Genomic DNA, 20,821 nt, shown 5'->3' with positions numbered 1-20,821 from the left:
GAGCAAACAGCCAAAACAAACACCCCTTTGGAAAAAAATACACATTTTCTTCTTTTGAAAAGCGAGCAGTGCCTAAGCAAAATACCTTAAAAGTGAACTAAAAAGCTTTTCTAGAATAAACAACTCTGCTTGTGATCCTAAATTGGGAGCATATGTAGATGTGAAAACCACAGATGCAGTATGCTTCGACTCCGAGTTGCTGCCTTTGCTGTTTGCGTGCCTCCGAGTAGATGATGATAATGTGGCCTTTTGGTCCCAGAGGAGCCTGAGTTTTTTTAGATCCTAGTATGAGGGCAGAAGCAGAAGAAGAGAGGAAAGGAATGAAAACAAATGCTTTACAAGACAGAATATCTGAACAATGAATTTTGTTTTGCTTCTCTGCCAGCAGATTCGGATCTCTCCTGCACCTTTAAGAGGGTGCAGTCAAGTGTGATGATGATGATGATGATGATGATGATGATGATGATGATGTGGGCTAGTCTGGGAGGTCCCTGTGAGGGACCAGGCTGGCACTCAGAGCATTAGGATGGCTCTAGCAAATGCCTGGACCAGCCCCCGCCCTGGGGCAAATCAGTGAATAAGCCAATTCAGCAGAGATAGAATCATTCCTTTGTTTTTCTCAATTACCAAATTCTGTGTGCTTTGGGGTCACTTGTCATGGGTTTAGAGAATGTGGATTTTGCAACATAAGTCTTCACCATTATAAACAGCTTCAATTAAATTCTGTTACCAACAAGGAGGAGAGTTGAGACCATCACACCCATCTCCAACTGTAAATGATTCTGTGTTCATCGTTCTCATTCTCGGACACGTATTACTCTGTTCCCTTCGTGCTCACGGTCTCCTTCACAAACCGGCACTGACATCAGATACGTGTTTATGCGGATGTGTTTTATCCCCTGTAACTGCATGACAAATCCTTAAGAGAAGGGATTATGCCACCTGGGAAAGAATGGAGGATGCCTGCTCTGAAAAAAAAAATGAATAGAATGAGTCCAGGTAGTAACTTAGTTACTAAGTTTTAAGTAAAACTTATCCATGTAGTTTTAAGTGGATAAGGCAGCAATGCTGTTAATAAAAAGTTCAACTGTTTTGAGCCTCTATTGCTCACTGGCTCAGATACAGGACTGTGATCATCAGAATGAACAATACATAGGATTGTTAATTTCGGCTGTGTTAATTGTGCTGTTAGAAAGTATTGATTGGAGCCGGGCGCAGTGGCGCGTGCCTGTAGTCCCAGCTCCTCGGGAGGCTGAGGCGGGAGGATCTCTTGAGCCCAGGGGTTCTGGGCTGTCGTGCGCTAAGATCGGGTGTCTGCACTAAGTTCGGCATCAATATGGTGACCTCCCGGGAGCGGGGGGCCACCAGGTTGCCTAAGGAGGGGTGAACCGGCCCAGGTCAGAAACGGAGCAGGTCAAAACTCCCGTGCTGATCAGAAAGTATTGATTGGATAATAAAAGGCAGCAAATATTTATTGAGTGCTTACTACATACATACCGGGCAGTGAGCTAAGCATTTTACATATCTCTTATCTGATCCCCACAAGCATACTATCCCCAAGTTCAAAAGAAGGGAATTGAGATCCAGAGAGAGTGGGATAGTCTCAAATGTGGGACAGAATGTGGACTTGAACCCAGAGTCCTAACAACAGGAAGCTCTAAAAGGTTCTTTGTATGAAAGGTGCTCTCCTTTCTGAGGGTCCTACTAAATGAAAATTAGCCGCTTTTCAAAATTATGCTTGATTTTGGGGACTCATGTCTTACTGGGAGTCAAGGCAAAAATGCTTTAATATAACAGAGTTCATTTTGAGGAAGGACACATACAGAAATTACTCTTTATCTTTTCTTCTTTTTAGCTCATTTAAATGATTTGGCCAGAAGGAAGCAGAACCGTGAATGTTAGCTAACATTTTAAAATCCCACCCTGAAGTTGACCATTTTTTTTCAGGTATTCCCCCCCTCCATTAATACGAGCTAAGTATTAATTCTTCTCCGTGCTTCTGTGTTCTTGGCTGCCATGCAGGCAATCACGGGTAGCAGAGCTTCCTGAATGCTGTACTAAGGAGAAAGCCACGGCGCCGATGGAGGGGAGGTGACAGGTCTCCCATCTTTGAGAAGTGATAGCACTTTCTGTAAAAGTTATGTGTTTGCCTCAAATGTGGGGGCAAAACCAAACTTGCAGGCCCTTCCTCACTGTGGCCCCTCAGGGTTTCCTAGGACAAGGGCTCCTCTTCGTCCCTTCGCAGCCACCCTGGCGCTGCACGCTGTCCCCGTCCTGCGTCCTCTGCAGTCTCTGAAGCCAGGTTCCACGCCTCATCGGCCCATTTTCCTCTGCCTTCCTCTAGCCCACTCTCCATTAGGAGTGTGAGGGGGGAGACCGAAGGCGAGCAGCATTCACTAGAGTCACCTGTGTGATGCTTCTGTGTCCCAGACCACTGACAGAAGAAAACTCGTGGTGGCTTTGTAAACGATGTATGGGGACGCGAAGGAGAAACGAAGGCCCGGACCGCAGGGTATTTTTAGCGCCGGCTGTTTGTGGTGACCTAAGTGAAAACTGCTGGCTCCTGTTCCCTCAGCTGAATGGCTGGTATTCAGGAGACTGGGCCCGCTCCCTGCCAGAGTCTCCTCATGGAGCTGCCTTTTTATGAGGTGGCTGACGGGCTCCTTGGCACCAGGCTGCCCGGCCACAATTCTCCTTTATTGCCCAGCACGGACGCCTGGTGGTGTGGGTCCACGGGCAGCCCCTGCGTGGCGCTGCGGGTGGGTGGAGGTGCTGGGGACACCCTGGCTGCGAGCTGGTCACGGTGTTACTGAATTGGGAGGCAGAGCCCGCAGGGCAAGGGCTGCATCTCGAGGCTCTAAACCTCTAGCCTGAGGCTGGCACGGACACCTCCGAACCACAGTAGCGAGGACTATGGCTGGCTCCCCATCCCAGAGTCGTTCTGCTGGTGCCCGGCTGTGTTGGGAAGTTGACCCCCCCTGGTCACTTGCCCTTTGGAGCCCCCAGAGGGACCTAGAAAACATGAGAGAGGCCCCTGGTATTCTGACAGGTCATTCTACGACTACTGCTTTGGAACTAGAGCTTATCTTGGGAAGATGAAAACCCACTGTAAAGGGTACAGGATGGCTGCATAGGGCCTTTTAGGGGCTCCCCTGGTGCCACTGTGGAGTGGGAAGAGTGCTGGGGTCCCAGGCTCCAAATAGCACCAACTTGCTGAGTGGCTTCAGGCAAGGAACAATCTCCTAGGACTCACTTTCTCAGTTATGAGATGCAATTCTTGTCTTATCTCACTTAAAACATTTTTACTGGGGATATAAAGTACTTTGAAACTATTGAAACTCGAATGGTACAAGAAAGCAGTAGTGGTGCAGGATCCCACTTATCTTCTTCATTTCTGACCAACTTTGACTTACCGAAACTGTGCCCACCAGTTCCAGCTAGGAGGGACCCTTGGATTATGGTGTAAGGGTGTTAGGCTCTGTGAAGGACATCACTTTTGAGAACTTACCTTCAAGATGGAAGTATTAACTTCTAATTCTCACAGAATTCATTTGAATGAGAAAGGGTGCAGTGGCATCCTTTCCTTGTGAAATGTGAGCAAATGCCTCTATAATTAGAATAAAACTTTCAGTAAGAGGATGTCAACAGTAGCCACAGCTCCTTTATCCGAAATCTCAAGTGAATTTAAGATAGCCTTTCAGCAGCCACTCTAGATGTCACAGATGCTATGAATGTCTCTCTCAGAGATAATTTAACCTTATTTTATATATAATTCAAATAAGTCTGGCTCTCTCATTTTCTAGCCCTTTGGCACTGAGAGTGTCATGTGTGGACCGACAGCATCATCATTACCTAGGAGCTTGTTAGAAATGCAGAGTCTCAGGCCTACCCTGTTAATCAGAACCTGCTTTTTGACAAGATCCCTGTGTGATTTATGTGCACAGTAAAGCAAATTAGAAAAGGGAATTTTCAGGACCTCTTTATGTATGTATGTACTTTGCTATGAAAAGGATCTAGGACTGGGATTAACAGCTTACAAGGAGGAAGGGGATGAAGAGCTGTAAAAGCCATAGCAGCTGGGACTGTGTAGTATGGTGATATCACTGTGTTCACTTCCTTACTCTGAGAACACACGGCTGCATCTCAAGATAGTCATTGATACTGCTAATAATAGTCACAAATTACCAAGAGGAGGGGAAGTCCCATTCCAAAGCTGCTGTTTAAAGCCTTTACCGAAAAGTCATAGTGAACATTTTCCTTTAAAATGGTTAAATAAATGAATCTGGATGTTAAAAAGGGGATACTTGAGTGATGTGGATACTATATGGAAAACCATATTCTCCAGGAAAGAGTTATGTAAGTTGTCACTACAATTGGAAACTTTATTTAACTCAGGTTTTTTTTTTCTTAATGCACATTGAGGAGAGTCAAATGACATCAAAGTAAGGTGTGATACCAGAGATTTACTCTATAACTAAACAACTCAACTGATGCAACAAAACACCCATAACTGTTTGGAATCAAGTAAAATTTGGGGGGTCAGTAGGTACTAAATTGTCATATATTGGATAGAACAAATGATCTTCAAAATCACTAAGACAAAAAAATGGATTTAAAACCAAAGGGAGTTTTAAATTAACCAGACAAAAAGCTAGTACCTTTCCTGGATAAATGGATGTTGGGGGTGCGCGGCCCAGCTGGTGGTCTTTGAGTCTTGCCGAGAGCGGCCATGTTGACATTGCACAGATCCGTAGGGTGGGAAAGCAGAGCTGAAGTTGACCAGATAGCCAACTGCATGAAACAAGAGAATTGCCAGTCTAAAAGGGACATACAGAGGAGGGAGAAACCAGGCACAAGGCAGGGGATGGGAATGCAGGAAGGAGCTGAAAGCTGATAGAGAAATCCCCAAAGATGTGGAAAAGTGCCTCAACAGATTTTTATGGAGAGCTTCCAGCACAGTCCAAGAAAGAGATTTAACAGCTTTGGCCTGGATCAGACCAATGAGGGTCTTCTTCTGCTTCTTCCCCACTCCCTGCTTCCATTGCCTCTGAACACTTCAACTGACTGACATTTTACTGCCTTAACAATGCAAAGAAAATTTACTGATGGCCTAGAGCTTGAGAATAAACAGCTGCATGGTACCAATTTTATTAAAGATGGCAAAGTTTACATAATCAAAACTGAGTCTAAAACCTATTTGGCAAGAATTAAATATTTTCTCTTTATTCTAGAGACGTGTGGAGTGCAAGGGCTGTGATGGAAACAGATAAAGTATCATCACAGGATAGAATTAATTAATTGCCTGAAATAAAATAAAGCTGTAGCCAAAGATCCTGCTTTTATTGATGGCGTTATTTTCTCCAGTCAGGGCACCTCTACACTTTGGATACCTCATGGGCTCTTGACTCATTTTCCCCTGGTGCACAGTTTGAAATCTCTTTTTTTTCTACTCATGCCATAGCCACCCTAACTCCAGTCCTTGTCACTTCACCCCTGAGTTCAGCAATAGCCTTAGAGCAGGACTTCTAAACTTCCTTCTAGTCTACCTCTGTATTGTGTGGTCCTCAGAGGGACACTTGGATACGGTGGCTCTGGAGTAGGGGGCATTGGAATTTTTAAAAAATTCCTCAAGTGATTCTGATATGACCTTTGGGTGGGAACAAGGGCTTTAAATTGTTGCTAAATGAACATTCTACATAACATCCAATTATTTGTCTCTCCTGCCTAGAAAGTTTCATTGCTATTTATTACTATATTAATTCATAAATGTCTGCTTGGCATTGGCTTTCTCCCTTCCCATTCAGCTCCTCCCTTCCCCAACAGTGCTCATCACTGATGATCAAACATTCCTTGCTTACACCTATTTCTGCTTTCTCATTGGTGGTCTTTTTTTTGCCACTGTAGGAATGGATCCTGTCTTTCATGATTCAACTCAAGGGTCACCTCTTCCATGGATGTTTTCCTGGCAAGCTCCCTGTTTCCTGAATTTCACCTCTTTTGCAGTTTATACCATAATGGATTATGTCAGGGGATGTATCTTATCATACATCACTGTCTTACTGTGGTAGCCTCAAAGAACCCAGAATGAAGAGACAATTAGAGACCAGGAACCATGTCTTTTACATTTATGTCTTCAACAGTACCTAATGCAACCAGTGGTGTGTTGCTTCCTGCAAAAAAGTCCTCCCGTGTCCTACATGTGGGTTAGATGTTTCTTTTGTCACATATATGACATCTTGCTATATCCTAGTTATATTCTGAGTGCATTACAACCCTGCATTTCAAGTGTGTCTTTCTTTGTGTATCTTTTGTAGTCTGTGAAAGCAGGACCCACATTTACCTGGTTCACCACTGACCTTCCAGCACTTAGTCCAGGTCTTCATATGTGTTATGTGTTCAATGCATATTCTTAAAACTAATTAAATAGTGTAAAATATGTGTTTGGGGGGGCACCTGGGTGGCTCCGTCCATTAAGCATCTAACTCTTGGTTTCGGCTCAGGTCATGATCTCACAGCTCTTGAGTTAGAGCCCTGCATCTGGCTCTGTGCTGACAGCATGGAACCTGCTTAGGATTCTCTCTCTCTCTCTCTCTCTCTCTCTCTCTCTCTCTCTCTCTCTCTCTGCCGTCCCCCCCAAACATAAATAAACTTAAAAAATATGTATTTGGTTGAAACTACGACAGATGGAACAAATAGCATCCATCACATCATAATGTGTTGACTGACTTGCTTTCAGCTACAATAAACTAACATAATCTAAACATAATGAACCAGAGAACTAGCATTTGGTTGCAAACTTAATGATATCATTTTCCAATTATTTCCTATCTGTGGTTTCTTGTCTATAAAATTTAAGCTCCTGGAGAGCAAAGGATAGCATTTGTTACCTTCATGTATCTCCCACGGTTCCTATCTCAGTGTTTTTTTATTTGATATCATTAAATGTAGTTTTAAAAGAGCCTGTGTTATAGTGTATCTGCTTGGTGCTGAACATCTGCCTTCTAACAAGTGCTGCATTCATTTTAATGGCACTGGTGCACAGAGGTAAACAGAGCCTTGGCAGGACTTCCATAAAGGAAACTGTGTTTGCTTCCTTCATTAATTACTAATGGAGCATTAAGAAGACGTGCATTCTCCCTTAAGCCAAGTTGGATAATTCCTGGCACTTAAGGCTAGGGTGCTTTCAAAAGTTGAGACATGTATTCACACAGCAGAGAGCGTGCCCTATGGCAAGCAAAGCGGTGGCTCCATTGCCAAGATTGTACAAAGCTTCACATATATCAATACCAAGTGTACTGCCCTGTCTGTTGAACCTTTTGCAAGTCTTGGGTTAAAGTGGGGTAATAAGTATAAATCCCTAGAATGTCTGTGAAGGCAGGCACCACAACAGGAATTGAAAAGCCATCAAAAAAGAGACATAAAGTTACAAATAAAAGGATGATCAAAGATTTACCAAGCAAAACAACAGAATGAAAGCTGCAGTGATAACAGAAGAAAGCCGATTTGTCGATTAATTTTTTACTTAACAGCCAATTAATAACACAATTAAAATGAAGAATTTGTGTTCTTGAATGTGGCAACTAGCATAGCATCACAGTGCTAAAGCAAAAAGAGCAATAAGAGATTGAGAGACCTACTGGTAGTAATAGATTTGAACACACAACCATCAGATTGGGATAGGTTAAGCCATCAAATTATGATAGATTATGATAGATACAAAAATACGTGTTATTTTAAACATTTATATGGAAATTTTCCAAAAAAGAATACTTTTTTTAACACGGAAATTTTGCAGGCTATTCGTTCTCATCACAAAGTAATGAAATATAATATAAATGTAAATGAAACAGCCCAGCCATTTGAGATGTCTGTATTTGGGGGCTAGAGGAATTTGAAATTAAAGGAGGTACAATAATCCTGTTAAGGGTAAACTTTAATCACATGTAATAAATGAAGACAGAGTAATACAAAGTCACTTCAAAGACAGTGTCATTCCTAGGACACTAAGCTCTAACTATGATCATACTGACTGTATTAATATTTCCAAAGAAAAAAAATGTGTCGTTCTGTAGGGGAGCTGGTTCAGTCAAAAAAGCAAAGCCAAACAAAACAAAACAAAAAAAAAAAACAAGTGTCAAAGCAATAACCTTCACACAGCTCATCGAAGGGAAAGGGTGCCTCATCCCACTGGACTTAAATAACATAACCTATTGGCAAGACTATCCTTCTTGTGGAGGTGCAAGTATGGCCACTGTAGCCTGATTTTAGTTCTCAATTCATGCACACCAACCAGGGAACCTTTGGGTTTTGATTTTGCTCTTCATGTATAGGATGTACAGGTGCATTAGGAGAGCTATGTCCCAATAAAATTATTGAATAAGAGTTCATTCCAAGAAATAGTCTGCTTTAGTGCTGGAAAAGTAAGCTTCCTGAACCTTATAGGATATTAAGGCTACAAGAAGATTAAAGAGTCTGGAAATTGGCATACATTATATGTAAGTAAAGCAAATTACACAAGGTAAGTTGTTATTATTTGCTGCTGTGCCATGGTGCTCAGAGCAGGTTTGCTATGAAGGAGGTACTTAAATATTTGTTGAAAGAATGAAATTAAGTGAAGAAGGACACAATTATTTAACAAATGCTGGTGGGATAATTCTTTATTTTATATGCACTGAAACACAAAAGGACTAAAGAGTTAATTTAAAAAATAGAAAAACTAAAATATCCAAATGTTTGTAGTACTTCTGAAAGGATGATTTTTTAAATATAAAAGGACAAGAAGAAATCACAAAGAATAACAGCAGCAAGTCTGATGACGTAAATATTAAAAGCTTATGTTTGCAAAATATTGCAATAATAACTGAAACTCAAAGTCAGACAAAATGGGAAAGTGCTTGCAAGGAATGTAACAGCCAAAGTCTTATTATCTTTATTATGTAGAGTGTTCATGAAAACTGATAAGAGAAACATTAATGTTCTGTGAGCAAACAGACAACTTGCATAAAGAAATTAGAGCTCGTAAATAAACACTTGGAAGTATATTTGACTGAGCTGGCAATCAAAGACATTCAAAATAAGACCGTAGTTTCCCTAAACACTTTTAAATTAGCAGGAAAAACAAACATTATTTTTATAAAACCTAATACTGGTAAAGACGTTATAAAAAAGATGTTTTCATATGTTGTTGACATTATTTTATAAATTGGTCAGTAGCTTAGCAATATAATATAAGGAGCCATAAAAAATATTTATAGCCTTTGACCCAGTAATTTGACTTCTGGGAATCTATCCTGAGAAAAATTAATCCAAAATATGGAAAAAATTAAATTCCTAAGAGTAAATTGGGAAACACTAAATTTCCCACAATAGGGGAATGATTAATATGTTGCGGTAGAGCCACTGCATAAAAACAACATAGCCATTTATAATTATCTGACTAGAGACCATGTAGTCACTTGGGATGGTGCTTGTGCTTTAATATTATATGAAAAACGAATATACACTTGTATATAAAAAGATACGTAGAGGAGAAAGGATTGAAATAAGTATAACAAGTTTTAAATGGTAGTTCTACAGTGCCAGGAGGGCAGTGACTTTTTTCCTTCATTTTCTTTTATTTCATTTTTATTTTTTTTTAAATGTATTGTCTTTCAGCCTGTTCTCATGGAATAGGATGCAACTGCCGCTCTTCCTCTTCCCCTACCCTGCCACCAAGTGTCACCCAAGTTCCAACTGGTTTAAGAAGCCCTCCCCAGCCTATCAGCCAAGTGAAACTCTTCCTTAACTATGCTCCCATGGCCCTGTATTAACATTTCTGTTCTGGCAAGTATCTAAGGTGCCTTGTGTGAAAATGATACATATGCAGTCGGTGTCTATTTCTACAACTACAGCTGTAAGCCTTGAAGGGCAGAAACTATTTGATTTCTTATTCTCTCCCTCTGCCCCAGGGATCACAGAACTTTGCCTGTATGGTATGCCTGAGTAAATACGAGTTGAAGTGAATTTAATGCATTGAAGTGAACTATTCTTATTCCCTGGCAGGTGGAGCTCATGAAGGTCTTCAGCACTTGGGTCCTTTTGGCAACATTCCAAACATTGTGGCAGAGTTGACTGGTGACAACATTCCTAAGGACTTCAGTGAAGATCAGGGCTACCCAGACCCTCCAAATCCCTGTCCCGTTGGAAAAACAGGTAACGGCTGTGCCCTCGGGTTCTCATGGATGGTAGATAGTCTTTGGGAGGAAATTAAAAATCCTAACATCAGCTACAAATATTCCAAGAAATAGTATTTCTATTCTAATGACTCCCTATGTATTTGTAAGTAGATTGTAATGATCCCCTATGTCTTCATAAGTGGATTGAAAAGAGAAATTTATTCTAAAACCATTGGTGCATTCTGATGGTCAGATATACCCACATGAGACTGTCTTGCCAAAGCTTTACATCCTCTCCTTCTTTAGGAATTAAACCGTTTTTTTCTGCACTTGCTACTATTTTAATAACAATGGCAAAAGATTTTCTTCTTTTTGTCTTTTCTATGATCTAGTTGCTGCCCATTTTTAATATCTTTGGAACTTACTAGTTTGTGGGTTGTCCATGCTCATCTGTTTTCCTTACTTCCTTTGACAATCAGCATTTCAACCATGTCACAAACGGCATCTATCCTGAAATATTTCTTTGGGTCAGGAGGTGGCAGGAGAGACAGGGGGTCCAGGAAGATTAAAAGTTGGTTAAGGAAGAAGGTTGAAACTTTCTTTGCTACTTTGTATCCCTCCCACTTTCCTACTCCATAATGCCAAAGAGAGTGAATGGTGAGTGGGTTACCCTTATGGTGGGCTTCGAGCAGCTTACCTAGATGGTTAAGAGTAGTGGCTCTAGACTCAGACTACTTGGAGGCACCTGGGTGGCCCAGCAAGTTAAGCATCCAAACTCTTGATTTCAGCTCAGGTCGTGCTCTTGAGGTTCATGAAATTAAGCCCCATGGTGAGCTCTGTGTTTAAAGCATGGAGCCTAGGATTCTCTCCCTCTCTCTCTACACCCTTCCCCCTGTTTGTGTGCTCTCTCTCAAAATAAATACATAAACATTAAAAAAATAAACTGAAATCAAAACCAAGGTCAGGATGTGTGACCTTGAACAAGTTAATTGACCAACTTGCACCTCAGTTTCTTCATTTGCAAAATGGGGGTTGGTGTGAGAATTAAATGAAATTATCCACATTAAGCACTCAGCGCAGTTCCTCGCGCAAAATAAAAATGTGCTAAATGGCATCCTGATCATAATTAGTTTTGCCACTAATAAATATTGCATCGTTCTCGTTGAGCTTGTGTTAACTTCTAGCACCAGAGTAGTCTTTTCCTCCAAGCCTACAATAATAATAGTCGGTATTTATTATCTCTGCTTTGCATGTATGGAAACTGAAGCTTAGAGCATAGCTTGTCCAAGCTTATCTATGTTGAGGAGTTGAGCCAAGACTCAAACCCAGACCTAGCTGATTCAGGACCGTGTGCTCAACCACCATGACATATTGCCTTGTCTGAAAATTATGACAATGCTGGCCCTGCAATTTTCTTAAACACAATGCAGGCTTTCTCTGAAAAAGCCTTTCTCTGAAAGATATTCCGCCTTTCATTTAGGGTAGGTGCCTATTTTCTGTGGGGCAGAGAGCCTCTGCAACAACCAGTTGGATGCAACCTAGCCAGTGTAGAAATACTGGCCCACGACTGCAGGAAAACCTGAATCATTGCACAGAGCCAGTCCCTTTAGCCACGTTTTACGTGCTCGTAGGGTTTGGGATGGGTAGAAGGAAAAACCAGTTCAGAATTTGAAGAGCAACAGTCTGCGGGGATTTGGTTAAACTGATCAGACATAAAATGGTACAGTGGTTTTTTTTTTTTTTTGTACTCTTGGGCCACATTTTTATTTTTACATATAGTTTATTGTCAAGTTGGTTTCCAAATAACACCCAGTGCTGATCCCCTCAAGTGCCCTCCTCCATGCCCATCACCCCCCCTCCCCCTCACACCCATCAGTCCTCAGTTTGTTCTCAGCATTCAAGAGTCTCTCATGGTTTGCCTCTCTCCCTCTCCCCCACTATTTCCCCCCTTCTTTTCCCCCAAGGTCCTCTGTTAAGTTCCTCCTAATCCACCTACACATGCAAACATATGGTATTTGTCNCTGGCTAGAGGTTTGTCAATTTTGTTTACTTTTTCAAAAAACCCACTCTTGGTTTCATTGATCTGCTCAACTGTTTCTTTGGTTTCTATATTGTTTATTTCTGCCTTAATTTTTATTATTTCTCTTCTTCTACTGTTTGGGGTGCTCTTGTTGCTCTTCCTCTAGTTGCTTTAGGTGCGCTGTTAGATTTTGCACTTGCACTTTTTCTAATTTCTTGAAATAGGCCCGGAGTGCAATGTACTTTCCTCTTACAACTGCTTTCACCGCATCCCATAGGGTTTGGATTATTGTATTCTAATTTTCATTTGTTTCCATATATTTTTTAATTTCTTCTCTAATTGCCTGATTGGCCCATTCATTCTTTAGTAGGGTGTTCTTTAGCCTCCATGTTTTGGGGCGTTTTCCAGACTTCTTTCTGTGATTGATTTCGAGTTTCATAGCATTGTGATCTGAAAGTGTGTATGATATGATCTCAATTCTTTTATATTTATTAAGGGCTGCTTTATGTCCCAGTATGTGATCTATCTTGGAGAATGTGCCATGCACACATGAGAAGAATGTGAATTCCATAGCCTCAGGATGTAGAGTTCTAAATACATCTGTCAGATCCATCTGGTCCAATTTGTCATTTAAGTCCATTGTGTCTTTACTGATTTTCTGTCTTGTTGATCTGTCCATTGCTGTAAGTGGAGTATTAAAGTCCCCTGCTATTAGTACGTTCTTATTGATAAGACTGTTTCTGTTTGTGATTAATTGTTTTATGTATTTAGGTGCTTCCATATTTGGTGCATAGACATTTATAATTGTTAGCTCTTCCTGATGGATAGACCCTGTAATTATTTTATAATGCCCTTCTTCATCCCTTGTTACTGTCTCTACTTTAAAGTCCAGTTTGTCTGATATAACTATAGCTACTCCAGCTTTTTTTTTTACTTCCTGTAGCATGATAGATATTTTTCCATCCCCTTACTTTCAATCTGAGGGTGTCCTCCTGTCTAAAATGAATTGCTTGTAGACAGCAAATAGATGGATTTTGTTTTCTTATCTATTCTGCTACCCTGTGTCTTTTGATTGGGGCATTTAGTCCATTTACATTCAGTGTTATTATTGAAATATATGAGTTTAGAGTCATTGTGTCCTTTGTGGGATTCATGCTTGTGGTGTCTCTCTAGGATCTTGCGTTCCTTGCAACATTTCTCTCAGAGAGTCCCCCTCAGGATTTCTTGTAGAGCTGGTTTAGTGGTGACAAATTCTTTCAATTTTTGGTTATTTGGAAAGACTTTTATCTCTCCTTCTATTCTGAATGACAGGCTTGCTGGATAGAGGATTCTTGGCTGCATATTTTTTCTGTTCATCACATTGAAGATCTCCTGCCATTCCTTTCTGGCCTGCCAAGTTTCAGTAGATAGGTCTGTCACCACTCTGATAGGTTTCCCTTTGTATGTTAGGGCCTTTTTCTCCCTAGCTGCTTTCAAAATTCTCTCTTTGTCGTTATATTTTGCCATTTTCACTATGATATGTTGTGCAGAAGATCAGTTCAAATTACGTGGGAGTTCTGTGTGCCTCTTGAATTTCAACGTCTACTTCCTTCCCCAGGTTGGGGAAGTTCCCCACTATAATTTGTTCCAGGACTCCTTCAGCACCTTTCCTTCTCTCTTCCTCTTCTGGGATTCCTATGATGTGGATATTGTTCCGTTTGATTGTATCACTGAGCTCTCGAAATCTTCTTTCATGTTCCTGGATCAGTTTGTCTCTTTTCCTCAGTTTCTTCTTTTTCTATAATGGTGTCTTCTAAATCACTTATTCTCCTTTCTGCCTCTTCAATCCGTGCATTGGATGCCTCCAGTTTATTATGTATCTCATTTATCGCATTTTTAAATTCATCATACCTATTTTAAGCTCCATTGTGTTTGTAGCCATAGGTTCTCTGATGTCCTCCATGCTTTTTTCAAGCCCAGCAATTAATTTTATGATTATTCTTCTAAATTCTTGTTCAGTTATGTTGCTTATATCTGTTTTGAGCAGTTCTTTAGCTGTCATTTCTTCCTGGAATTTCTTTGGAGGAGAGCGCTTTCGTTTTGTCATTTTGGTTAGCTTTCTATCTCTTGTTAGTTTTAAAACTTGTTATGCTCTCTGCACCTGTGAGCACTGCTGTACCAAAGAAGGCTCTTAGACCGTCCAGGGCCTATCCATTCAGAAAGTGTTCTTTGAATGGTATCTCTTGGTCTCTCTTGTTGAGACCTTGGTTATTTTATTTTTCTACTCATAGTGGTATTTGGGACTCTCTACCATGTGTACTTTGGCTTGTTTCTTGATGTAGCCCTGGAGAAGAAAACAGACAGACAAACACACAGGGAACAAAGGCACACAAATGCAGAGACAAATTTAAATACTTATGGGGCCCCTGGGTGGCTCAGTTGGTTAAGCCTCTGACTTTGGCTGAGGTCATGATCTCACAGTTTGTAGGTTCAAGCCCTGCATCGGGCTCTGTGCTGACAGCTCAGAGCCTGGAGCCTGCTTTGGATTCTGTGTCTCCCCCTCTGTCCACCCCTCCGCTGCTTGCACTCTATCTCCCTCTTTCTCTCTCAAAAGATAAATAAACAATAAAAAAACACAACGCCTTGGCATGACCCTTCCAGGCCATGCTCTCCTCTGAATCATGGCCCACCTACCTGGGACAGAGCAGCAGAACTTAGAGAGGCCATCCCCAGGGCTAGGATTTGAATCCCAGGGTGCATTCTAAGGCCTCGAGGTACCACTGTTCCCAGAGCAGGACCTTATCTCTAGATCTCAGTCTGGGCCCACTCATAAGTACTTGAGAAACAATTATGAAAAGGTTGTAAAGCTGCCATATGCAGACTACCTGAACTCTTTTGACTGGCTATCCCTTTCCTACATGTTAATTGCTACAGATGAAGAAGTTAGATAAATAGTTGAGTACAAACTAGGGAGCCACATTAGGGATTTGTTCAAATGCTAATGACTTCTACCTGAGAGCTTCCTGCTGCTAAGACAGTAGATGCTTCAAGCTGCTGGAAGGCTTCATTCAGAGCAGTCTCACGAGACTGGATCCCTTTTAGCATTGACTTTGCTGCAAAAGGACTCTTTCCTCCCCCTAGCCCTGCACAAAATTCATAATCCCTCCTCTGCTCCCCCCTCCACCCTTTTAAGCTGTTGTCTAAAAGCACACTAAAGACAGGAAAACAGGACTCATTTTCAGAGCATCATGTCTTATAATGATGGGGCTTAGGTAAAAGCAGCCAAGTGGAATAACCTTTCTTGGGTTTGGTTGAGAGATGTGGTTTCTTTCGGAGAGCAGTCATAGTGTATAAATTGTCATTTAAAGATGGTGGGAAGGAAACTGTAGCAGGTGTTCTACATGTCATCAGTTCTGTTCCTCACTGCTACCCAGTCAGGAAAGTCCTAGATTCTGCCCCTCTCATAGATGAACAGAGAGGCATAGAAAGACAAAGGTAACCTACCCAAGGAAGTAAGACCATCTGTCAGTTCTGAGCCAGGATGGGAACCCTGAGCTCTTGGTCTGTCTGACTCCAGACTTACTACATCACCACTACAACACACACCAGTGTTGTCTGGTGATCGTCGTTGTTCTTATAGAATGTGCTTGCTTTCTCCAAGGAGCCAAAATTGTTTGTAAAGGGCTCACCCACGAGAAAACACAGTGACACATGCAGAATGGAAGTATACTAGTTAAGGAAATATTTGTTCATATAACAGATAGAAAATCATGGTGGTAACACAATAGAAGTTTCTTTCTCATTCACGTGAAGTCCTGCCAGAGGTAGGTGTGGCATGGGTGGATGGTTCAGCAGCCCAGACTGCCATCTTTCAACTTTACACTTGACATCCACCGTTGCCCTGGTCGGCAGCATGTAGCAAGCAGAACAACAGAGAGGGGCAGGTGGTGGGAGGGAGAGAGGATCATACAGGAGGCTTTTATGGGCCAGTCCTGGAAGTGGAATCCATCACTCCTGCCCACATTCCACTGGCACAAACTCGTGCATATGACTCGTCCCGACTGCAAGCAGGGCAACAGCTGGGTGCCGATGGGGAAAGAAAAGTGGGTTTGGTGAGGGGCCAGCAAGTCTCTGCCACAGATGAGCAGAGGAGTGAGAGTTCAGGATGAGCAAATCCCAGCAGGAATGTGACTTAGAGTGACTGATGTGGATATATTCTGACCTGTGGATGTCTAGTTGTTTTTAATAACTTAACTCTTAGAATCACAACAGATACCTTAGCCATTCCTTACAAGCCTTTTGCTGTTTGCAGTAGATGATGGATGTCTAGAAAACACCCCCGACACAGCAGAGTTCAGTCGAGAATTCCAGCTGCACCAGCACCTCTTTGATCCAGAACATGACTATCCAGGCTTGGGCAAGTGGGTAAGTCCGATCTTAATGACTAGTAGATTTTACACTCTGGTACTGATGGCGGAGATGAGCAATAAGGGTGGGGTGAGAGAAGAAAAATTGTTTAGAAGCTGATTTTTCAGCCATCTCCAGTTGAGAGGAACTTTAATTAATTACCAAACCACATGCATGTCTAGGATGCAATATACCAACCCGTCCCGAGTCAGTGATCTGGAACCTTCTTGTCAGCTGTAGTCTCCAAAGGCTTCTCTGGTCTCCTCCATAGCCTGTGTAAGTTGCCAGGGTTTCACAAAGGGCATATAGGAAGTATATGGGGTTTTCTTGTTGTTGTAAAAAAAGAAAAACAGAAAATTTGCCAGTTATTTCTAGACTGAGGGAGATGATCTCTGCAGGACCAAGGGAGAATGATGCCGGAACCTTAGACACAGACATATGCTCTATGGAAAGAGAAGGAAAGTCCCAAAATGTGTACTAGGGAACTTGATGTCAGTACCAGGCTAGACTCTATAACTGTCCAGTAAGGAAATTGTAAGCATTTGGAAGGAGACACCATCACCGTTTGGCATATGTTTGTTGAAAACAAGTTTTGTCAATCTACTTGCCAGCATTACTCATTTCCTTGCTGGCTTGATGAGGGAAATGAAGTGAACGTGGTGCATTTGGACTTCGGCAAAGTACTTGATGAGACCTTTCACGATCTCCTATGAAAGAGGTGGAGAGAGACAGCTAGGCAAGAGAACATCTTCGGAAGGGAGCTTGTTTAAGAGCACGTGTCTGTGTCCATAGGGAGAGAGGTTCCACATGGTGTCCTGCGTGATTTAGCGCTACCCCATTCCACATATTAAATAATGAAATTGTAGTGAAATATTTTGGATAAAAAATACTGAACAGGTCCTTATCGGATTCTCAAAGGATGACACAAAGTTGGAAGGGAGAGCACTGAGGGACAGAGTCGGGATTCAAGAAGATCCCAACAGGCTGGAACAATGAGTCAAATAAGATCATAGCTGAATGGGGGGGAGCTATATTCCTGTGGTTGGACCTGTGCAGTCAAATGCTGAGAAAAGTGGAAAAATCCTAAAATCCTAAAGCGTGTTAATTCGTGGATAAGCAGGTGGTTTGTACATCTGTGGAGTGAGTGAACGAGCTAAGCCCTTCTAGAGCTACTGGTCCCTGCTCAGCTCATTGCTGGAAGCTGACCTTGCTTCCTTCATGACTGGGACTATCATAGTCTTAGGAGTAACCTCCCTCTTCCTTTTACACTATTTTAGAGAGCGATGCCTCTCCTCAGTAATGACCACTTACATTTTTCTATTATCTTGCTTTAGCATTGCATTGACTTGCTTCCCTTTACCCTCACCATATATACATTTCCCATATTAAAACAACAGAGCACTTTTACTTTTGCTTTCTCCAATATGCAGTAATTCTTTTTTAAAATTTTCTTAGTGTTTATTTTTGAGAGAGAGAAAAAACACGAGTGGGGGGGGGAGCAGAGAGAGGGAGACACAGAATCCAAAGCAAGCTCCAGGCTCTGAGCTGTCAGCACAGAGCCTGATGTGGGGCTCAAACCATAAGATCCTGACCTGGGCTGAAGTCAGATGCTTAACTGACTGAGCTACCCAGGTATCCCTCCAATATGCAATAATTCTATTTCTCTTCTTTTTCACAAGCAGTTTGGGTAGGGAGAGTTGGTTCATGGAGCCATTCTCAAGCCTACTAGTAGAATTTAAACATGTCAAATTCCAAAAGTAGACATCTACAAGTTCTTGAATAGGAGACTGAAATCATGATAGTCTTCTATAAAGGAAGTTATTTCTGGGGCCTATGGAAGGATGATAGAAAGAATAGACTAAAGGAAATTTTTAAAAAATGTAAGAAACATTCCAGTTTTGAAGGCCATGAACATAATACATTTGAATGAACCTCACCAACATGATGAGAATCTAAGACATTTTGAAGGCAGATGGGGAGCTGATTAGAACTGGTATACGGCATAAATATAGTATGAGGAAAGAACAGCCATGTCGGGTTTATGTGAAATGGATGGAAGGAACTTTTCTTCTGATGGAAATTTTGAAAGAAAGGAATAAAGAAGAGAGGGAGGTAGGAGGGAAAGACAGCAGGAGATTACAGAGGAGCCCTGGGAAGGAACCCACAGGACATGGGCAAATCCACAGAAGCAAGGACCAGTTTCACCAAAGAACAAGAGGAAGATGCTGAGCCTGCTTTGTTCCAGATGCTGTGCCAGGTGCCTGATCTATCTTCAAGACACGGTGCTGGGTTTCAATGAGCTTACCTCCTTGCAGTTGAGAAGAAATGTGTGAAAACACAACGAACCCAACGTAGTGCTGTCCAGCTTCATGTTCTAGCTATGCTGTGGTCACTAGGAGGTACAATTACTGGCACAGAGGGAAGATAAGGACAGATAAGGAATATCCAAGATGGAGGACTCACACAGCCAGTTGTGCAGTTGCCAGCGAGGATGTTGGAGGCAGCCCTCAAGTCTCAGGTGAGAAGGTCCCCCAAAGAACTGGTAGGCTGGAAGTGAGCAAAAGGAAGCAAGAGTGAGACTGGGAAAAGTGTGAGTGAGGGCAGAGAGCCCTTGTGAGGAAGCAGGAGAGATGGAAACTTCTCTTCTGCCAACTTTCCTTGCCTCTTCTTGAAAGCCTGGATAGATTACTGTTACAGATCAATGACCGGGAACAGTGTTTACACACCTTTTATCATCTGTAATTATGTTTATTTAAGCCTAAGTTTCTCTCATTTATTTTCTCAGTACCACCTGGCAGCAAACATGATTTGCTTGATCTTCACATGGTAGTGGGAATCGAGTAGAGTAGTCTTCCCTTATCCCAGGGGGATGGAATGATGGTCTCAAGCTTGTCCTAAGCTCAACTGGATTTTAAGTTAACAAAGTAATTACCTTAAACAAGAGCACTGCACATAAGACCGTGATTCCTTATATGCTAATGATGTTTTCCTGTCCTTGACGTTTGCTAGAGCTCAGCTGGGTCTTTAGCAATGATTCATATATTATACATATCAGTGTCTGTCTTGTTTCCTGCACTACTTTCTCTTTGTTAATGCATCAAGAGACATTTGTTAAACGCACATCACATGCCTTTCAGGCCCTGTGTTGGGTGATGGGAATGGAGATGAAGAATAATAGTAATTGTATTTTATTATGTGGTAGTAAATAGTAATATTTATTGAGCACATACTGTGTGCCTGACACTGTGCTAAATATGTGAATTATCTCAATCATTCCCATTTTACAGATGAGAAAATACAGACTTAGGGGGTGTGAGTAGCCTGCCCAACACCACAGAGCTGCTTATCAGCAGAGCTAAGATTTGAAGTAGATCTTCTAACTCCAGGAGTTCTTTAAAAACTGGTAGATTTCTTATTTTTTCATGGCTCATGGCTCATCATGTGTCCTGTTCTGTGGTCCCATTGCGTCCCGTCTAGGACTGGCTGTCTTTCGGACAGTGTGTGTGCCCCCAGTGTGGAGTGGCCATACCCAAAGGCTGGCTACTGTGGGTGTCAGTCACCCCCTCCTTCACACAGTAACTGCTGACTGCTACTCAGGAAAAAGTTCTCTCGAACAGGAAATGTTTCTCCTTTCCAAGTGCTTTTCATATCTTTTCATCAGCCCCGCCCTGGTGATTAGGGTCTCTTCCTTCCACGGAACCCACTGATCGTGGCCAAAGCTGGCACCATGAGAGAAATGAGAAGCAAGGACTTTCTCTGCCTTGCCTTATGTTTCAGGACCTCAACACAGCCAAAGAGTTAATGCTTTTCACTTTGGGTTTGTCTCATGTTTCCATATGATTAGGCTTGAATTCTGCCTTTCTGGTATGTTCCTCTTAGTGCTTCACATCAGGAGGCACATGATGGCACTCTGTCCTCGAACTGGTGGTGACTTGTTCTAAGTGATTCCTGCCTGGTTTCTAAGTGTAAAGTTACTATTTTTTACCCTTTTACGTTAGTAATCTGTGGGGAGGTACTTTGCAACTGTATAAATATTCTGTCCCCATTAAACTTTCAACCAACAGTTTTAGTCTTCATCGATGATATTCACCAAAATCAGTATTAACCATGGAACTTGTAAAATGGTGATTTTTAAACTCCGTTACTCATTCTGCATTTACTGGTTGGCACTTTATGCTAAGCAACAGTCTCCCCCTTTATTCATTTATCTATTTAAAAATCTGTTTATTTACTATCAGTATGGGTTTGTGGATTCCTGTTG

At 41.8% G+C, this 20,821-nt stretch overlaps 1 protein-coding gene across 2 annotated transcripts in view; it reads left to right on the top strand.

The window, feature by feature from the left end:
* The window catches only part of SCG5 (secretogranin V), a 56,015-nt gene that overhangs the window by 28,721 nt on the left and 6,473 nt on the right, over positions 1-20,821 (top strand). Inside the window, exons 3-4 of one of the 2 annotated variants that reach the window (XM_077771640.1) lie at positions 10,042-10,191; positions 16,469-16,578. In XM_077771640.1, the coding sequence (XP_077627766.1) occupies positions 10,042-10,191; positions 16,469-16,578 (260 nt within the window). Of the gene's footprint in view, positions 1-10,041; positions 10,192-16,465; positions 16,579-20,821 lie in introns of both variants that reach the window. The other variant, XM_077771639.1, reaches the window with a different exon arrangement.

Source organism: Crocuta crocuta, unplaced genomic scaffold, assembly GCF_008692635.1.
Source record: "Crocuta crocuta isolate KB4526 unplaced genomic scaffold, BGI_CrCroc_1.0 scaffold156, whole genome shotgun sequence".
NCBI lineage: Eukaryota > Metazoa > Chordata > Mammalia > Carnivora > Hyaenidae > Crocuta > Crocuta crocuta.
This window is presented reverse-complemented; position numbering and strand designations above follow the sequence as displayed.